Genomic DNA, 20,800 nt, shown 5'->3' on the forward strand with positions numbered 1-20,800 from the left:
GAATTCTTTCACGCGTTTTATTTTGAAGTATAGTTTCGTTCGGCCGGCGAGATTATTATTGGAGTTATTTAGTAAGAAAGTCATTCAGTCAGAGACTTCAATTAAAACGATCCGCTCTCTATGGATCAATACCTCTTCAAGGTTTCAAGACCTTTATCCGTCTTTGTAACGGTGAACCCTGTGGTGATCTGGAGAATCACCTGAAGAAGCTGTAACGACATCACTTCTCCTTAAAGGCTCCTGCAACGCTCACGAGAGGAAACTCACCACGCAAAGTAGGCTGAACAACGCTACTCCTGCTCTCCATCTCCTTCATGATTAAGAGTTGGTGTCGTTTAAATTGAACTCTCTGGTTAATTCCTTAGAGAAGTTTAGAGAAGAATTAATTCTCCGTTAATTACGCTTTCATTAACATTTCACCATCATTCATCCATAACTTCATATATGCCATTTAGAACATTTATTCTGGTTGTATATTCATTCATCTGTTTGCATTGAAAACTCATTTATTTACTGTTCATTATTTAGTTCAATAAATATATCTTTATCAGCATGTCGTTGTCTGTGGCTTCAATATAAGCAGAGAATTAGATCACTGCATCGTAACACACTACATCAGACGTGAGACTGATAAGTTGTTTCTGTGTTTCTTCCCGGCACAGTTAAATTAGACTAACAATGGGAAGTGGTGCCCCTTTTCAAACAAGGATTTTGTATTAATAAAGATGATGTTCCTACATCATATCTTGGTTCTGTGGTGAAAAACTTTGTATTTTTGATTCCAGTCTAAGTTTTGATGATCATATCAGCAGCTGGTCCAGTCCTGTTTTCACCATTAAAACATATTCAAATAATATCTATAAAACCAGCACAGAACACTGCTGCTGTCAGACTTTGAACTAAAAGCAGGAAAAGAGATCATATTACTCCATTTCTATCATCACTTCACTGGTTACCTGTTTGTTTTAGGATTGAATGTTAAGATTTGATTGATTACTTTTAAAGGCTCTTCATGGCTCCAGATGACATTTCAGAGTTGCTCTGTGTGTAAATATTAAAGGTATCTAGCTTTTATATGCAAACATATGATGTCACAATGAATAGTTTATATCTCATAACAATATTTAACAAGTCATTTGCATCAGGCTGTAAGTAAACACTGGAGCTCTATTAAGAGAAAGGATGTAACCAGCCCTGTTGCAAGACATTTCAATGAAAAGCAACATCACATCTCATCTCTATTTTTCACAGGCATAGAAGTGATGAAGTCCAGTCCAAGAGGTGGCAATGTCAGTTTTCTTAGTCATTCTCATTTTGGATTTTCAGTTTCCAAAGTTTATCTCTCAATTAATGAGTTTTTGTAGTATTTTCTTAATACCTCTTAGTTATGTGGTTTTGTAGTGTTTTTTTATGATATATTATTTATTATTATTTTTTATCATTTTATATTGTTGTATAATGTATCTTTCTGCTCTATCTATACACAGCACTTCACAAAGCTTTTTATCTTTACTATTATTATTATTATTATTGTTGTTGTTGTTGTTGTTGTTATTATTATTATTATTATTATCATCATTATTATTGTTGTTGTCCTAATAAGTGTTTTTAGTGTACGCCATATCTAATAGGCACATTTTTGGATTAACACAGTTCTGCTGAGAGACACTTTAGTTTTTCTCTGAGATGCAAAAACGATTATCGAGGCTCAAATCAAATCTAGTCTTGTAATATTTATGTAAAATGTCATTTGTAATAATTCACCATGTTTCTTTTTTTATTGACTGACAAAAGTACAAAGAGAAAGACAGAAAATAGAGAATTCTGACAGTTAATGAAGAAACAACTGAGTCCTACCATCTCTAACGCTCCCAAAACAATGTGAAAATCTGAAGCAAGCCTTTACCCTCAAACGATATCAGTCATAAACCTTATTAATGTCCTTCAATTCTCACTGTACTTACATCTTACAGCACAGGCAGCATGCAGTGTTCATACTGTAGAGCAGCACTGACAGAAGAAGAAGACAACAACTATTCAATTCATTCAAATAAAGAGAAAAAAGTCAAATCAAATGAAAAGGTTGGATTGATTTGTATCGTGACATTAAGGATTTTTCCACTGGTGCTCATGTTTCATGGATTCTGTCTCAGTATTTTACAGTCTAAAAGCTTCCTTTTCTAACTTCATCATTTCTGTAGCTTCAGTCATCCGTTCTTTCTGAGTTGGCATATTTCAAACAATACAGTTATTGATGATGGCCTTCTTAGTGAGCATACATAGAGAAAGATCTTTTTACCACATTTCTTTAGTGACAAACTACAACATCCTGCTTTCTGTCACAGATGTAATAATCAAACAAACTTCTTCTTCTGCTGCAACAAAAAGACGCATCAAAAATAGAATTTCTTTCAAAAAGTCACTAAAACAAAAACTGATCAATCTCACATAGATAAAAGCTTTTTTACTTCTTCTTTTTAAATATATTTTATCATCCAGTTTTATATACAATACCAGCCAAAACCTTGGACACACCTTCCCATTCACTTCAATGAGAAAGTCTGTCCTGTATATTTTTATTATATTTTATTTTTAGCTATTTATTTTAACTTTTTTTAAATAATAAATTACTTTCATCTTTTCAAACACAGTTTTCAAACGTAGAATTATTTCACCTGATTTCTAATTTTTATATTTTGCTTGTTTTGATTTTTCTTGTTTTGTTTTGTTGTTTTTTTTTTTGAGCAACTTGATTTTAAATAGTTGTTTTGTAGGAAGGAAAAAGCTGATGGGACCCAAATAAAAAAGAGAGAATAAATGCTTCTTAGCCCCTCCCACAGGAAACAAACTATCAACATGTTGTTGTTTTTGTTTTGTTTTTGTTTTGTTTTTGTTTTAATACACTGTTTCCCAAAGTCCAAGATGACGTCATCAAACGTCACATTTAAGAAGCTGCAATCAGAGAATTTGGAACAGAAATATGTCTTTGAATGTTTGTGATGTTCTATATGTCCAAAAGTATGTGGACAGCTGAAAATTGCTGTAAGGTCCTTCCCCAAACTGTCATCAAGGTTTATTGTGTAAAATATCACTGTATGCTGTAGCTTTAAGATTTTCCTTCATTGAGACTAAGTGGCTTCAACCAAACCAGGAAACAAAAGGACACTAAAGTATGAGGCTCCCAACCAGGGAGTCAGGACCCCCACAAAGAGTCACAAGATCAATCCATAGAAAATCATCAAAAACATATTTCTGCTGCACAAACACAAAAGGTTGACTTTTCTCCATGCTGGCAGACGTGGCTTAGAGGATGAACCCTAATAACTTTAGTTATCCTCTGACTGTCCATCATGTATCATCAGCTCAGCATTTCATTTGTCAATACTTTGCTTTATGAGCAAATACCTTCAGAAGGAATGACGTTCCCATCAGCCACAGAACATGTTAACATGCTGCACTAAGATGGTGAAGACGCTAAACATTATACCTGCTGTATATCAGCATGTTAGCATTGTCATTACACGTATGTTTGTTAGCATGCTGACATAATTTTATGTCTCCAGGACTCAGAAAACAATATAATCTGATCTGAACTGCTCACAACCAACAGACAGATGCAGCCTGTGATGCAGAGTCACAAGTAGACAGTTTTAGGGGAATGGAACCACTCAGCTGTCCCTTTACTTTTGGCCATATACTTCATAATCAAAGCACAAAGGGCCACTTACTAGCATGGAAGCTTTCAAGCAGATCTCATGGCCTTCATTCAGTGAATAGAGCTGTTGTGTCTGTGATATTTGACCTTTAGTTTAGTTTAGTTTCATCTTTGTGCTTAGATCAGATTTTCTCCATCAAATATTGTTTCTGAAGCTCATGAATGAACATCCACAGTCAGTTGATCATTTTTGATTTCATCTCAGATTATTTCACTTGTTAAGTACTAAACCCAGTTTGGACTTTGATGTTTTTTGGTGAAAGCTTCATATTATTGATGTGAAGTTTTGTGAACTGTGGTTGTGTTGAAGGAAGCTGCTCTGTTAAGTCCAGTGTTGATATTCAAGCATCTGATCACAGAAACACGTTGATGGAAGACTGAGAATCTTAGTAGTGTTTAGTTTTGGACTCTTATTCCTTGACAGTGGACATCTCTGAGCATGTTGTAGCCTGATGTTAAGTGTCTCTGTAGCTGCTGCTCATTTTGATAGAAAATACAATCTACATGGTGCAGCATTAAACCAATGATACACGTATGTTTAGATTCATCTGTCATGGTATTTAATAATAATATTAAATATTGTATTTTCTTCACTGAGCGTCAGTCTGTCCAACCTTTACTCTGCAGATCTGTTCACATCAGCATGAAAACATATGTTTATTATTAATATTAGGATATTTTTTGCCCTTATTGTAGCTGTAATGAACACTGTCATTCAAAACATAAATGAGGTAGATATGAGATGATATGATCCATCTGGAGTGTTGTAGAAAATCATTTGAACTGTGAGATGAAGCGGACAGAAAGTGGAGTTTCAGCACTGGACTGTCAGACTGTAGATGCTGTTTTTCTGTTTTCTGTTTGTCCAGCAGCAGTTCTGTTTCCTCTCTGCTGACGTGGAGCTGGACTCAAACTGACTCAGGAGGGAACCAGTAGCATCTCATGGTGCTCAAAACACAGCGAGCAGTCCTAATCTGAGCAAATACTACCCGGGATTAATGATGTAGAAGTCTGTCTGTGTGTGAGACAATTCCAGCTCAGCCTGGAGGTCTTCATGGGTCCAATAAAACAGACCTGCCTGTGTTCATACATGAAGTTTAAACAAACAAACCTGTGAAGACCTGAAGCTCAGCCATCTGTTTCATGTTGATTTTCCTCCTTGTTTTGTATCAGTGTACAATCAAGAGTCTGAATGTTTGCTGTAAAACTCCCAAAAAAGCAAATGTGCTCACAGAGGTGGACTGATGACTGAAGCAGATTTTCTTTATTTTAACTTTATACTCATTTCAAAGACATTTTCAGCTTCATTTTTAGGACATTTTACAGACAGAAATGGGGGAAAGTGTTAAGATGGTTTGGTTGGCATGCAGTCAATATACTGAGATTCATATGTAGTTCTTCATTTGAATAATAATAAAATCAATGAGTTTTCAGTGTGTAGTTTTGTGTCAGTGGATATATCAGCATATCAGGTTGTTTTAATTTAATTACACCCTCCTCTCTGTAAAATGTCCTGAAAATTACACCTTAAATATCTGCTAATTAACTGTTAAATAAAGCCTCAGCTAGATTTTTAATGAGGATAAAACATATTTATTCACATTTAGCCAGCTGTAATTGTTAATGAAGTATGTTGTGCTTTAGTACTTTGATAGATTTATTGGAAGTTTGACTTAACATAGTAGATAGTTGATGAACTAGTGTAGCTGGTGAGCAGCTAATTACCAGCAGTGGAAGAAATACTCAGATCCTTTACTGCAGTAAAAGTCATGTGTTGTATTTGAAAAGCTTGTTATATTATCCATTGTGTCAAATCTTCATCTGAAAAGTAACTAAAGCTGTCAAATAAATGTAGTGGAGTAGAAAGTACAATATTTCCCTCTGAAATGTAGTGGAGTGGAAGTATGAAAGTCCATCATGTCATTCAGTAAAGAGTTATTGAAAATGATTCATGGCTGCAACTAAGAATTATTTTTAGTATTGATTAATCCCAAATGTCTGTTCTCAGCATCCAAAGTGATTCTTCAAACTCAGTTTTTACTGAAGAAAATGAATCCCAGTTTAAAGGCTCTACTGCTGACAGGGAATATTTTGATTTTCAACACTTTAATGTGACACTGAAAACTAGTTTGATCTGGTTAATCAGTCGACCTCCAGCTGTTCATCTGAGCTGGAACTGATCTGCTGTAGCTGTTTCATTATCAGCAATTAAAAACATTCTTCTCAACATCACACACACACAGAGCTGCAGTCAGGACAAACCTGTTTCTCTGAGAAGAAAAAATAAACTTGTATCATCAGGACTTTCTCACACACAGCAGAGTCTCTGCCAAACACTAGTGAGTACAGCTGATAATATTTACTGTAGTTATGGGACAAATGAAGCTTTCTGAAGCAGTGAATCAATATGAAGCAGTTGTGTTGAAAATGCTTCAGTTTCAAAGCATTTGATGGTCAAAATGGCGACATCTGCTGGACAACTTTGACATTGCTTTTATATGTAAGAATTCAGGGCGAGACGTCATGAAACAGACAAAATATAAGTAAACTCACCGCTGTCATCTGTCATATTTTATTCAATAAAGCTTATTTACCAAAAACTGTCTCAGTGTCTGATGTACAAATATATGGAGATAATTAGTCATTTGTTAATAATGTTTATAGTAAGCTCTTACTACTTTTATTAACTCCGAGTTCCCGCCTCCTCTCACATCAACTCCGTGGGATCTGCGGACGAACAGAGATACCAGAGCGGGTAGAGAGTTCCCCACTGCGGGCCGAACACTCCTGTCTTCAGTTACAGTCCTCCCCGTCTGCCTCTCTGGGAGGATACTCGCGGTTTTCTGGGCGACAGCTGACCAACTGCTGACCCAGACCCGAGGCTGCTTTTCAATACGCTAATTCTCTGCTTCCTCGCGTCCTCTCTCCTCCGTGAGCCGGAAACCGATCTCCCTCCGCCGTCATGGAGGGGACGAGGAGCGAGGAGAGAGGAGGCTCCAGGAGGAGAGTAGAGCGAGTAAACACAGGTGTATCCTATGCGGAAGTGTTTTAACGGACAGCAACACCCCTTTGATCCAAAGAGTGTGTATTGATTGATCAGCTGATCTGACGGGACAGTAAACAGTCGGGCTGTTATTGTAATACAGCAGATCAGGAAAACTACCTGTGGAGAAGGAATGAAAGTGTGATATCTTAGGGTACACGTCATCAGATACGACACTTGTCTTCAGTTGAGCTGGCTTTAATGTAGTAACGGCCATAACCACATTATAACATGACCAACATGGGGGTACGACTTCTCTTGGTTACTGCCATAACATTCTGCGTAAGACTGTACATAATCCCTCTTAATGGCAAGTGGAACTAGAGCCCTCTACTGGCTCGGGGCTGCAATGACATGCAACAGTCACTTCATGACAGAAAGCATCAACACCAGCTGATCATAGCCTATTTATTTATGAAATAAAGATGACTGAATCAACAAAACATTCTACTATTTTTCTTCATGAGCCAAAAGGCTTCTCCTCTTCTCCGTTTCAGTGCGTCTTAGTTCCTTCAGAAAAACATGACGCTGCGTCTCCTATAAAACCATCCTGAACCTGAAAAGCACGTCAGACTTTCACAAACTAAATAAGCAACATTTTATTTAAGCATATTCTGCAGGCTGCAGCTGTTTCTATTGTTCCTTTATATCGGTTCTGTTCTTTCAGTAATTAACAGATTTAAATTGTCTATTTGTGTCTTATTCTGTGACAGCCAGATGATGATGATGATGATGATTCATTGGAGCAGTTATCAGCTGTTTTCCTTCCAGCTATCAATATGTAGAAAGTATTAAGTAACAGTGCAAAGTGTTCATTAATTGTGTATGAATTTTAATTACAAACTTTAGACTTTAAACTGTTACTTAGTCATTTCTATTGCTGACTTATTCATAATTGACATTTAGGGCTAAGTGAGTTATAACAACTTTTCGTCTCCTCAAAATGACGCCGTTTGATAAATTAAATTCCTCCATCCTCGCTGGGAGGAGCTAAGGCTCGAGGAAGAGGCGCAAGAGACGGAAGCGAGGAGACACGTCAGCGTAATGAAAAGCACCCCGAGTGAACCGGACACTGGCTGCTGCATGTAGTCCCACGGTAACTCCGGGGTCGCTGGCTGGTGGCTGTCTGTCGTGTCGAACCGCTCCGGACTCTGTCTCTGGGTTCTTTCTCCGAACCGGGTCGTCTGCTCGTGTGTTCCGCGTCCTCCGGTTCCTCAGCTTGTCGCTCATTTTGCAATTAGTGGGATGACTGGAGATGTGTCTCTCCCAGTATCATTACTGCCCTGTCATGCAAAATAATCAATACTTAAAACACACATAAACACATTAAATACACACCAAATGATCAAGAATAAAAAAGTTACACAGTAAAACAAGTAAAAGTGTCAACCAACAACATGCAAAGTGAAATAACATCATACAAATAAAAACATGCAAAAGGCATTTCTGACCCTGTTACATTAGACTCAGAGTTTGTTCAACCTGCTTTCTGGAATAAACCCTCAGAAAATAACTGTTTTTAGTACAATGAGGAAGTCACACACACTCACACACACACACACACACACACACACACACACACACACACACACACACACACACACACGTCACTTCCAGTGCAGAGGAAGAAGGGAGGAACCCTGAAAGTGAAAGTATTCAGTCAGACTCCATTTTAAAGTCAACAGAGCAGAGGGAGGAAAACAGTCTGAGGCAGGGTGAGTGTTAATATCAGGGCTGCTAATAATGATTACTGTCATTATTGATCAATCTGCTGATTATTTTACTGATTAATTGCTTAGTTGATTAAACTGTGTCAGAAAAATATGAAATCACAGTGTTGATGTCTTCAAACGTTGTTTCCTTTGTTCTTTTCCTGGTTTCTGCGTCCTCACAGTGATGTAACGTGACACACTGCTGCAGTTAAAATAGAGAGAAGTCACAGTTAAGAACCACACAGATGTTTATCTGAAGTCTGTTTGTTGGATTTAAAGCAGAGTCAAAATTTATCTTTGTGATGGCTGGAAAACACACATGGTTGTAGTTAAAGTCATGTAAACTAATAAGAAGCTACTAAGTTGAGAGGAAGGACTGGGTTAATTATACTGTGTATGTGTGTGTGTCTCCAGTGTTACTGGTTTACCTCTCAGACTCCAGAAGATGAATGATTTGGAGGAAGAGGAGGACGGAGCAGAGTCTCTGATATCCAGCTGTCTGTCTATGAAGAGTGACCGGTCTAAACGTCATCCTCCAGACTTCAGTAATGAATCTGGACCCTCAGACACAAAGTAAGAGACTGTTTCTACTGTAAACTGAGCTGAAGATGATTCAGTGAGACGGTTTCATTAAGGTTGTAGTGTAGATATGAAGGAAACACAGTGGAAAGAAATAATGAACTACCTTCCATTCAGCTGTAATCTAGAACAGATCTTCATGTACATGTTAACCAGAGACAGAGACAGGGCTGCTATTGCTATTTGATTTTCCAGTCTAACAATCTAAAGTAGTAGCAGGTAACCCAGGGTGATATTTACTAAGGATTTAGTAACAAGTCACATTGTGTCTCCTTATTTACTAAAGGACTGCACCGGGGTTTTGTGCTGGTAAAATGGAAGAAAATGGAGTGTTTGGTCTCCTGCAATAAAGAATGTGTCTTAATGTGTTCCTGTTCAAAGACACAAAATATTGGAGGAAGTAATGGAAATGTATACAAACAGCCTGCTGCAGCTGATTTATCACTGCAGACTGACCACTGCAGCAGAGGAAACTGAGTCTGACATTTAACGTTTGGGAAAAGTCAAATGTGTAAAACTGTTGTATGACACTGACACAGAGGGAGAGAGATTATAGCAGAAACAGTGAGAGAGAGAAACACAAATGAAAAGATGCATTATGAAGATATTTAGCAGAGCTCTCTGTTCAGCACCACAACACAAGACAAAAGAGCAGCAGTCAGTTATTTTTCACAAGTGGACTTTTCTGTTTTGCTCAGTTGCCTCCTGCTTATTTTTCCTGACTTTTAATGTCTCATAGTAGCTTAAAGGAGCCCTGTGGAGTTTTCTTGTTAACAGACAAAAATCATGTTTACATTGACTTACTGACCAAAACACATTGTGTGAATCCTTGTGGTCTAACATTTGTGTTGAATCTATTTCCCTCCACATGAAACATTTGCAAAGTCGATTTTTGAAGCTAGTATTTTAAATCCTGCATTGTTTACATCCATGTTTACTAGTTTGCACTCTTCTTCTTCGTCTCTGCCTTTGCTGGCACATTGTTGTGTCTGTCTAATTACTTTTGAACCCTTGTAATTATATTATGTATTATTTTATTTAAATTGAATGTGCTGAAGCTCAGAGCCCGAAGAACAAAACACTGTGTAACTGTCCAAATACTGACAGTCTGGACTGTTCATGGAGGGAAAGAGCTGCATCAACTTGTGAGCTGTCGGTTGGCCACCACTAATGTCATGTGTCATAAAGAATGTGTTCATGTCCACAGAGAGAGGAAGAGGAGGGGTGTTTCTGTGGAGGAGCAGCTGTCCTGCTGTTCTTTGTGTCAGGACGTCCTGAAGGATCCAGTCTCTACCAGCTGTGGACACTGGTTCTGCAGACAGTGCATCACCTCATACTGGGACCGGTCTGCTCCATCAGGAGACTCCTCCTGTCCCCAGTGTGGAGAAAGATCCAGAACAAGACCTGGACTGCAGACAGACAGTCAGACCAGCACTGTACAAAGTAAGACTGAAGATCTGTCTGCTGATGTCATCATCTCTGAAAACAGGACAGGAATCTACCTCCTCTATCCTGCTGAAAATTAACACAGTCAGACATATTTCTTCTTGATTATACATTTTTTTCTTCTCTTTCAGCAGAAAGTGGTCTGCAGGAGGTTTTAGATGAACATAAGATCAGTCTGAGGGGGAGATGTGAATGTGTGACTGAAGGAAGTGATGAAGCAGGAAGTGAAACCCTCCTCAACAGGATCTACACTGAGCTCTACATCACAGAGGGACAGAGTGAAGACGTTAATACCCAACATGAGGTGAGGCAGCTTGAAGCAGCTTCCAAGATGGAGACTCTCCATGACACTCCAATCAGGTGTCACGATATCTTTAAAGTCTTACCTGACCAACAGAAACACATCAGAGTCGTTCTGACCAACGGCGTCGCTGGCGTTGGAAAAACCTTCTCAGTGCAGAAGTTCACTCTGGACTGGGCAGAGGGCTCGGAAAACCAAGATGTCAGTCTGGTGATTCCGCTTTCGTTCAGGGAGCTGAACTTGATCAAAGATGAGCAGTACAGTCTCCTCATGCTGATCCATGATTTCCATCCAACATTACAGAAGGTCACAGCAGAGAAGCTCGCTGTCTGGAAAGTTTTGTTCATCTTTGACGGCCTGGATGAAAGCAGACTTTCACTGGATTTCAACAACATGAAGGTCGTGTCTGATGTCACACAGAAGTCATCAGTCAACGTGCTGTTGACAAACCTCATCGAGGGGAAGCTGCTTCCCTCGGCTCTCGTCTGGATAACTTCCCGACCTGCAGCAGCCAATCAGATCCCTCCTACATGTGTTGACAGGGTAACAGAAGTACAAGGCTTCACTGACACCCAGAAGGAGGAGTACTTCAGGAGGAGATTCAGTGATGAAGAGCTGTCCAGCAGAACCATCTCACACATCAAGACATCCAGGAGCCTCCACATCATGTGTCTCATCCCAGTCTTCTGCTGGATCACTGCTACAGTTCTGGAGCACATGTTGACTACAGACCAGAAAGGCGAGCTGCCCAAGACCCTGACTGACCTGTACTCACACTTCCTGCTGGTTCAGACAAAGAGGAAGAAGCACAAGTATGATGAAGGACATGAGACGAGTCCACAGGAGCTGACGAAGGCTGACAGAAAAGTTCTTCTGAAGCTGGGGAGGCTGGCGTTTAAACACCTGGAGAAAGGAAACATCATGTTTTACCAAGAAGACCTGAAGAAGTGTGGTCTTGATGTCACAGAGGCCTCGGTGTTTTCAGGAGTTTGTACAGAGATCTTCAAAAGACAGAGTGTGATCTTCCAGAAAACAGTCTACTGCTTTGTTCATCTGAGCGTTCAGGAGTTTCTGGCTGCAGTCTACATGTACCACTGTTACACCAGCAGGAAGACAAAGGTACTGAAGGACTTCCTGGGAAAAGACTACAGATACTCATCTCTGGATAACTTCCTGATGAGAGCCCTGGAGAAATCTCTCAGAAGTGAAAATGGCCACCTGGACCTGTTTGTGCGCTTCCTTCATGGCCTCTCTCTGGAGTCCAACCAGAGTCTCTTAGGAGGCCTGCTGGGTCAGACAGAGAACAGTCCAGAAATCATCCAGAGAGCCATCAACAACCTGAAGGAGATGAACAGTGAGTTTATCTCTCCTGACAGAAGCATCAACATCTTCCACTGTCTGATGGAGATGAACGACCGCTCAGTGCATCAGGAGATCCAAGAGTTCCTGAAGTCAGAGAACAGATCAGAGAAGAAACTCTCTGAGATCCACTGCTCAGCTCTGGCCTACATGCTGCAGATGTCAGAGGAGGTTCTGGATGAGTTGAACCTGTGGAAGTACAACACATCAAAGGAGGGAAAACGGAGACTGATCCCAGCTGTGAGGAACTGCAGAAAGGCTCAGTAAGTCCAGATGTGATTATCAACATTATAAAGCTGCCATCAGTATTACAGTAAAGATTCACACATGCACACTATCAAAGTGTTAAACATGTGTTATACCTGCTTGTTGCCAAAGTTATACATGAATAGTGCTTCACTACAAGGAGTACCTGCAAGCACATTCACATGTCAAGACATCCTGATCACAAGGAAAACATATTTCTATTCACATTAATGTTTTTATTTTCATAGTGATGAGGATATCTTGACACATTGATTATGTCACTGGTCATTTTGATATAAATATCCTTCATTTCCCTCCTGTGGGTATTTGTCTGAGGAAGACCTGTAATCAGTTGAAATGTTACCAGTAAATTTAAATGGAGATGTGATTCCAGTGTGTGAGTTCTCCTTGTATCCCAGTTGAATAGATTTTGTATCCAGCACCTATCCCACTGAGGGTTTGTGGATGTGAACACGACGACTCTGACTTATAGTGCTTCACTTCAGATGTTCTTCACATGTTACAAATGCTATGAGAGCAAGAAAAACTTATTATTGTTGGTGTGTTTATACCTCACATTAGTAAACACAGTTATTCTGTTTATTTATAATGATTTTACAGTTTATTGTTCACCTTCTAGTTTTCTTCCTTTGGGTTTAATACAAATCCAGCAAAATATCTTCAGGTTTCAAGTTTTTGTTGAAAATGTTTAAAGAGTCATTATTTCATCACAACAGACAACAGTATTTTCCAGTGGACAGTACCTGCTTTACCTTTCGTTAATGTGTCTGTTGATTTTATATACAGACACATACATGTAATATCTGTGATCTGCTGCAGCTACCAGCTTGTATGAAGCCTGAGAGGCGAAACCCAGGGCATAAAAGTCTGAAAAGCTCTTCCTGCTGATAAGACTTAATTGCTGTGAGTGCACGGTGATAATTGAAGAGACTCAGTTTGAAGCTGCTCAGGTTTTATGAGCGAGACAATTTCATTTGAATTTTGTGGAGACACTCTGATATGATGGGTGCTTCTCATGACCTTATTTCATGTCTTCTCTCTCCTCGGGTGACCCAGAAATTGATCTGGAAATTGGTCTCATCATGAAGGATGTTTGAATTTGCTTATTTCTGTTTGGAGGAGAGAGGAGGCTGCCCGAAGGAGGGAGTAAACAGTACACAAGACCATCCTTCATCTTTTATCAAACTGACACAACCTTTTATTGGAAATCTGTAGTGTTTAGACGCAGCAGCTGATCGGACTGATCTGATATTACATCACTAACATCTCAGTTTTACACCAAAACAAATAACAGAACCAACTCAGGTGTAATATCACTCCCAAGTTTAGATTTGATTTGTTTTCTGATTCTCAGTCTATTTAAAATTTTGGATTAAAATTTTCATTATAGGCCTGATTAATAAAGGAAGCATAAAACAACTTTCATCATTCACTAGAAAGATATTTATTTTTATATTCCTCCTCCTAATTTACCCTGTGTCATGGATGATATAGTCAGGGAGGGAAGGTGAGTCTGCTGTCTGTTAGCAGAAAACACATTTAATTAAATATCAGGTTGATAACCAGCTGCATTGATTGTGTGTGTTTTTGGGTTCTTTTGGGGTGTTTACACAGATATTTGTAAAATGTCAATCAAAGGCGAATTTATTAAGTTAACATTGATTAATTACTTTTGTGTTTAATTTTGTCATTCCTTTAATTTTCATAGGAGCCAACATTTTATTTTGCTCTTATTATTCTTTTTATTTTATCCTTAGTTGTAGCACACCTTGTAAAGTCGGTTTAGATATGAGCTTCAAACTACAACATTGATTCCATTTCTGAGATATTACTGCTGACGATGGTTTACAGTCCATGTGATGAATTAATGATATGGATGGTATAAAGAGCTACACAGCCATGTGTAATGGTGACGCGTAATGACAGCTATTCTGGCTGTTGTAGAAACTCGCTGGTGCAACACAATTTAGTGAAACTGCACTTCTTCTTTCCCGTTTGTTTCATTGACAGCTGTACAGACTGATGAGGCAAGTGACCCATTGATATGAAAACGGCTGGTTCAGGGTGTGTCTTCATCCATTTATGGTTAATTGTGGGAGTGGAAATGAGACTCTTGCACATGTGCCCAGTTCCTCAACAACTGATATTTATAAAACACAACCATGCGTACGCACAGCTTAATAAATCTGATGAAAAGAATGCGTCTGCATGTTTGTGGCTTTATGCGTACACATAGTTTTGGTCATGAATCTACACAGAGTTTTATGCATCTGGCCCCTGGTGTGTTGCATTTCGAATCAGAAATCCTGTCTGACAAAGTATTCTTAGATCATATCAGGTACCCAGTAAGGCTGTTTGTTCCCAAACCCATTCAGTGCAGACGTTGTTGGAAATGTGGACACAGCTGGCTTGTGTGTAATGATTTGGGGAGATGTGGTTAATATGGAGATGAGACGTGCAGCAGCAGAAACTGTGAAAAAGAACCCCAGTGTAATCAGTGTGGGGGGAGACATGAGGCAAACAGACTGTCCAAAGAGAAAGAAAGAGATGGAAGTCATGAGGATCAGGTCCAAGAGAAGGCTGAGCCATGAGGAAGCAGATAGGAATGAAAAGATTCAAGAAGTGAAGGAGAACTAATCAGGTGATATTGATCCTTCAGAACACACACACACACACAGAGACACAGAGATCAATGCAGGTGACCTCAGAGTCTTCAGTCCACACTGTAGACTGGAGACTCTGAGGTCAGACACCATTTCTTACTGCTGTGCTGAGATTAATATGATGTGACAGTTGTGGTGACACTAAACTGCAGACATAAAGCTGATATTATGCTGATCCACACTGAGGATCTTAATGGGAAAGTCTATTTTCTTCTTCAGTGGTTTAGTCCATTGACTGTGTCAGAGCAATGTTGAGCTGCACATTTAAAACCTTCATATAACAAGAAAAATCTGCACTGGATAATTCACTCTGAACCACTGAAACTTTTTTGTCTTTTATATTTGACAGTTTTTAACCTGCATCCTGTTGGGTTCAGGTGTTTGGAGTTTCTGTCTTCTAAACTTTAGGGCTGGACAAAAAATAAATAAAATAGTTGTGATTAATTGCAATTCTTATTTGATCAATAATCGGTTCTTGAAATCCAGAGAAAACTTTGCATTTGCACCTTTACTCAGTGAACATGTATACATGTGCACTGTGTTGTGTGTATGCAGTGGTTACTTATTGTAAATGGTTCAGTTAGAACTGCGTGACGTGTAAAATGTCTACTTTGTGGAAATCGAGTTATTACAATGTGCACAAAAATCTGATTTCAAGTTTGAAAGTAAGGTAGATGCTAGCTGCTATATTAGCTGCCCTGAGTCATGACAGTCCCATAGAAGGATGGCAGAGGGAAGATTGAGGTGGACGAGCTTGAAAGAGGCAGCGAGAAGAAATCAGGAAGAAAACAGAAGAAAGAAGAAGAAATTTGAAGTTACAGTGATGATAGAGAGAAAGAAAGAGAAATCCACTTGGCTGGAATAAAACTGACTGGGAACAAGGACAGATTTGGAGTTCTGTTGAACAAACATGAAGTCGCCAGTTGGATTAAGGACAAACTTGGCGATGTCAACTTAGTTGATGTTAAAAGAAATGGATTGATCATTGTTGGATGTGTTTCACAGACACAGCTGAAGAAGTTGTTGGAAATATGAGTTAGATGGTTAGCAGGTGTCATGTTTCACACTTCATAGAAGAGTTCCAGTAAGTTGTTGACAGTCATTGAATGATCAGGATGAGTGACAGAGAAAGGTTTGAAACAAGACCAGGGGCCAGATGCATAAATGATATGTACGCACAAAAACCACGCACACGCCATTTCCCGCACATAAACTGGTATTTATAAACACAGAATGTGTGGTGAGAATGTGAACACCTCATGTATACTTTAGACCAGGCATTCACATGTTTTTCCTAAGAGATCTGAGGCTGATGTGATGAGGTGGAGGTGAAATATAAGCTGAGAGACGGAATCTTTTAGTAAAACATTGTTTGTTTAGGTTGATAACCAGCTGCACTGATTGTGTGTGTTTTTGGGTTCTTTTGGGGTGTTTACACAGATATTTGTAAAATGTCAATCAAAGGCGAATTTATTAAGTTAACATTGATTAATTACTTTTGTGTTTAATTTTGTCATTCCTTTAATTTTCATAGGAGCCAACATTTTATTTTGCTCTTATTATTCTTTTTATTTTATCCTTAGTTGTAGCACACCTTGTAAAGTCGGTTTAGATATGAGCTTCAAACTACAACATTGATTCCATTTCTGAGATATTACTGCTGACGATGGTTTACAGTCCATGTGATGAATTAATGATATGGATGGTATAAAGAGCTGCACAGCCGTGTGTAATGGTGGCGCGTAATGACAGCTATTCTGGCTGTTGTAGAAACTCGCTGGTGCAACACAATTTAGTGAAACTGCACTTCTTCTTTCCCGTTTGTTTCATTGACAGCTGTACAGACTGATGAGGCAAGTGACCCATTGATATGAAAACGGCTGGTTCAGGGTGTGTCTTCATCCATTTATGGTTAATTGTGGGAGTGGAAATGAGACTCTTGCACATGTGCCCAGTTCCTCAACAACTGATATTTATAAAACACAACCATGCGTACGCACAGCTTAATAAATCTGATGAAAAGAATGCGTCTGCATTCTGCTGTTTGTGGCTTTATGCGTACACATAGTTTTGGTCATGAATCTACACAGAGTTTTATGCATCTGGCCCCTGGTGTGTTGCATTTCGAATCAGAAATCCTGTCTGACAAAGTATTCTTAGATCATATCAGGTACCCAGTAAGGCTGTTTGTTCCCAAACCCATTCAGTGCAGACGTTGTTGGAAATGTGGACACAGCTGGCTTGTGTGTAATGATTTGGGGAGATGTGGTTAATATGGAGATGAGACGTGCAGCAGCAGAAACTGTGAAAAAGAACCCCAGTGTAATCAGTGTGGGGGGAGACATGAGGCAAGCAGACAGTCCAAAGAGAAAGAAAGAGATGGAAGTCATGAGGATCAGGTCCAAGAGAAGGCTGAGCCATGAGGAAGCAGATAGGAATGAAAAGATTCAAGAAGTGAAGGAGAACTAATCAGGTAGGAAGCATGATGAATATTGTTTTTGTGAGGACAAGATGAAGTTCTGAGCACTTCTGTCCATGGTGATTAACTGTGCCGCTGAGGCAGAAATGAAATCTGAGAGAATAGAGATTATTACTGGAGAGGAAGTGCAGAGGCTGCTGAGATGCTTTCAGACTCTCTCAGAGCCTCAAATGAGAAGTTATATTAGAGAATGGGATGAGGGTGGGAATATATATATTAGTTCTGTCTGATATATAATCATTTAGATTAAACAGGTGAACTGAGTCTTGTTTTCAATCCAGTAGAAGGCAGTAATGTAACTGACAGTCCATGTGTTGCATTATGGGATAGCATTTATGTTTGTGAAATGTGCATAATGATGAAGCCCTTGCAAGTGATGCAGGTCTTTTATTATTCTTGCTCAACTGTTTTGCACATGTAGGCCTAAAAATATAGCTGTGTCATGTTTGAGTGTTTTTGCATTTTTACTTGTGTTTGGCTGCACAACATGAGTTTGTATAGATGGAGCCACTGGTGGAGCTGCAGAGTTTAAGAGGTGAAGTCACTACGTCTTTATTGAAGTAGCAGCATGTTGTCATTAATATTAATGAGAGCTCTTTTTCACTGTTTGTATTTGACAGTTTTTAACCTGCATCCTGTTGGGTTCAGCTGTTTGGAGTTTCCATTTTATAAACTTCTACATTCTATCAATCAATCAATCAATCAAACTTTATTTATATAGCACCTTTCAAACAAATAAAATACAATTCAAAGTGCTGCACAAACGACTGTCAAAACATAGGACGTTAAAAATGGATTTAGAGACTAATGAACACCAAAGCAAAAAAGGTTCAATAAATAAGACAACAATAAAAAATGGGTAGTTAAGATAATAAAATATAAATAATAAAAGATAATACAAGCAATAAAAATAACAAAAAAGTTGTCAAATACTACACATTATACATAGATTAGTAAAATAGTAAAATGTTAATAAATATTAAATAAAATTAAATAATTTATAATGATCAACAGTAAAATGTTGATAAACAAAATAGAATAAAATAAATCATGATGATAAATAAAATAAGTATAAATAATAAAACCATAAAATGATTAAACACACATAAAAGCCAGACTAAACAGATGGTTTTTAGTTTATGTTTAAAAATATGTATATTTTCAGCTCCTCTCAGATCCTCTGAAGGCTGTTCCAGCAGCTTCTAAACCTTCTTCACATCTGAACAGATTATGAAACATTGAATGATTTAAAAAATTAACTTTGTTTTCTAAAGTGACATCATTTATTCTTTATTCAGTTTGTGGGGCTGCAGTTTGTCAAAGATCAGCTGTGATTCTCTGGCCTCAGCTCTGAAGTCCAACCCCTCATCCCATCTGAGAGTGCTGGATCTGAGAAGAAACTACCTGCAGAGCGAAGACGTGAAGCTGCTGTCTGACCTTCAAGAGAGTCCAGACTGTAGACTGGAGACTCTGAGGTCAGTAGAGAGTTGGAGTCAGTCCGTGCTGGTTTCAGCAGTATTGTATTAAACACAGTTAGTATCAAAGCAAAGATCCAGTATTTCCTGGTGAACCTTCAACCTTCTCAGTGGCTGCTTTCCTCAGTGAAGCTGTGAGAGGAGAATGGTGACAGGCTTCAGGATTGGACAGAAAGACAGAGAGAGAGAGAACAGTCAGCCAATCAGATCAGCCAGAAGCTTGTTGTGATCATGTGTTTGAGTTGATGTGAAGACGACTGTTGTTGTTGTGTTCATGTCTGCAGGAAATAAAGCTGGATTACAGCTGACAGCCTTACAAGATGTATAGAGACAGTGGTCCTCATCATCAAACTGTCCTACCATCAAATCTGATCTGGAAGTGTTTGTTCTCTCATTTCAACACTAAAGAATTGATCAGTTCATCTTTGTCAGAGCTCTAAGATCAGTCTGACTGCAGCCTGCAAATCACTGGCTCTGATTTCACACAAGCATCATTACGTTTAGTAACCATGTGGTCTTTATACAGACCAGAACCTCTCCTGGAGTCCAGGAATCACAGCAGCTGTTTAGCTGAGAGCTCTGACTGATTGTCATGTGATGAATTAACAGCAGGAAAGATCTTCAAATCCCACAGAGACTCTGTAGCTTTCAACTTTTCTAACAGTTCACATTTATCAACAGTAAATCCATCAGTAAACTGATGAGTGAATGTCTCTGTTTCTGCAGTAATGATGTGTTCATGACTCTCAGCACTTTATTTCCTTGGTGTACTTGACTGAAATCTGCAGAGTAAACAGACTTGATAGCAAAAGTCTGTGCAAGTGTGTGAGCTTGGAGCTCAGTGTGTTCACTCCAACACGTTAACATGAGAGCTGAAAGGAAGCAGGCTACGCTGCACAGCTGTTCCACTTCTGGTCTGAACAGGACTGAAGTCCCTGCTGCTCTTTATACTGGATGTGCTGCATCACTGACTGACAGCTGATGAAGTGAGTCTCACTAAACACTGATTTATGACCTCTGTTGTTTCTTCTTCTCTCATCAGATGGGATTGATCTCTGTCAGAGTGTGAGTGAACATCCAGGAGTGTGTGTTGAGAGAGGATCAGCTGGATCCTGATGATCCATCTGGATTTTGTCATCTTCACTTAAGTCTCTCAACTGACTACAAACTGAAGAGTTATCTCTGGATTTTGTTGAATCAGCACTTTACAGATGTGTTATACATGAGCTGTTTGATACAGAAAAGATTAAAAACAGGTGTTATAAGTCAGACTCTGACCCTGGGCCCATATTTATCAAGCGTCTCAGAATCACACTGAGAGTTAACGAGGACTAAAACTAATTAATGAAGCAGAAGAGAATTTACTGTGACTGTCAGCAGGAGAAGGATTACTCCTGGGAGAGAGTGAGACGTCGCTGTTTTACCACAGTCAGAGCAGCAAAGTAGAAATAATGATGACATGTTGTAGTTTTCTCACAGTCTCAGCTGGAAATATGAAACAGTGGTAATTTGGTATATTATGTGTATAAGCAGGTAACCAGGCAGGTAACTTACCAAGGTTATGGAAGAAAACTATGATGCCAAAATTCATTATAAGATGATATTTACAAAGTGTAAAGAAAGCCTGAGAAATAAATGTAGCCTATATGTTAATGAAGATAACAGGTAATTAGACTCAGCTGTGTGAAATGATCTTGGTTCAGCCACATGGTTTCACAGCCTGTAATAGTGCTGCATCTTGCACATATTGCACAGACACAT

General features: G+C 38.9%; 1 protein-coding gene across 6 annotated transcripts in view; it reads left to right on the forward strand.

Annotated features, from left to right (window-relative positions):
- Nucleotides 1–20,800, forward strand: part of LOC137183701 (protein NLRC3-like) — a 247,621-nt gene that overhangs the window by 18,418 nt on the left and 208,403 nt on the right. For all 6 annotated transcript variants that reach the window (XM_067590943.1, XM_067590946.1, XM_067590944.1 and 3 more), the window contains exon 6: nucleotides 11,906–12,418. In XM_067590943.1, coding sequence (XP_067447044.1) covers nucleotides 11,906–12,418 — 513 coding nt within the window. The remainder of the gene's footprint in view (nucleotides 1–11,905; nucleotides 12,419–20,800) is intronic.

Source organism: Thunnus thynnus, chromosome 5 (assembly GCF_963924715.1).
Source record: "Thunnus thynnus chromosome 5, fThuThy2.1, whole genome shotgun sequence".
Taxonomy (NCBI): Eukaryota; Metazoa; Chordata; class Actinopteri; order Scombriformes; family Scombridae; genus Thunnus; species Thunnus thynnus.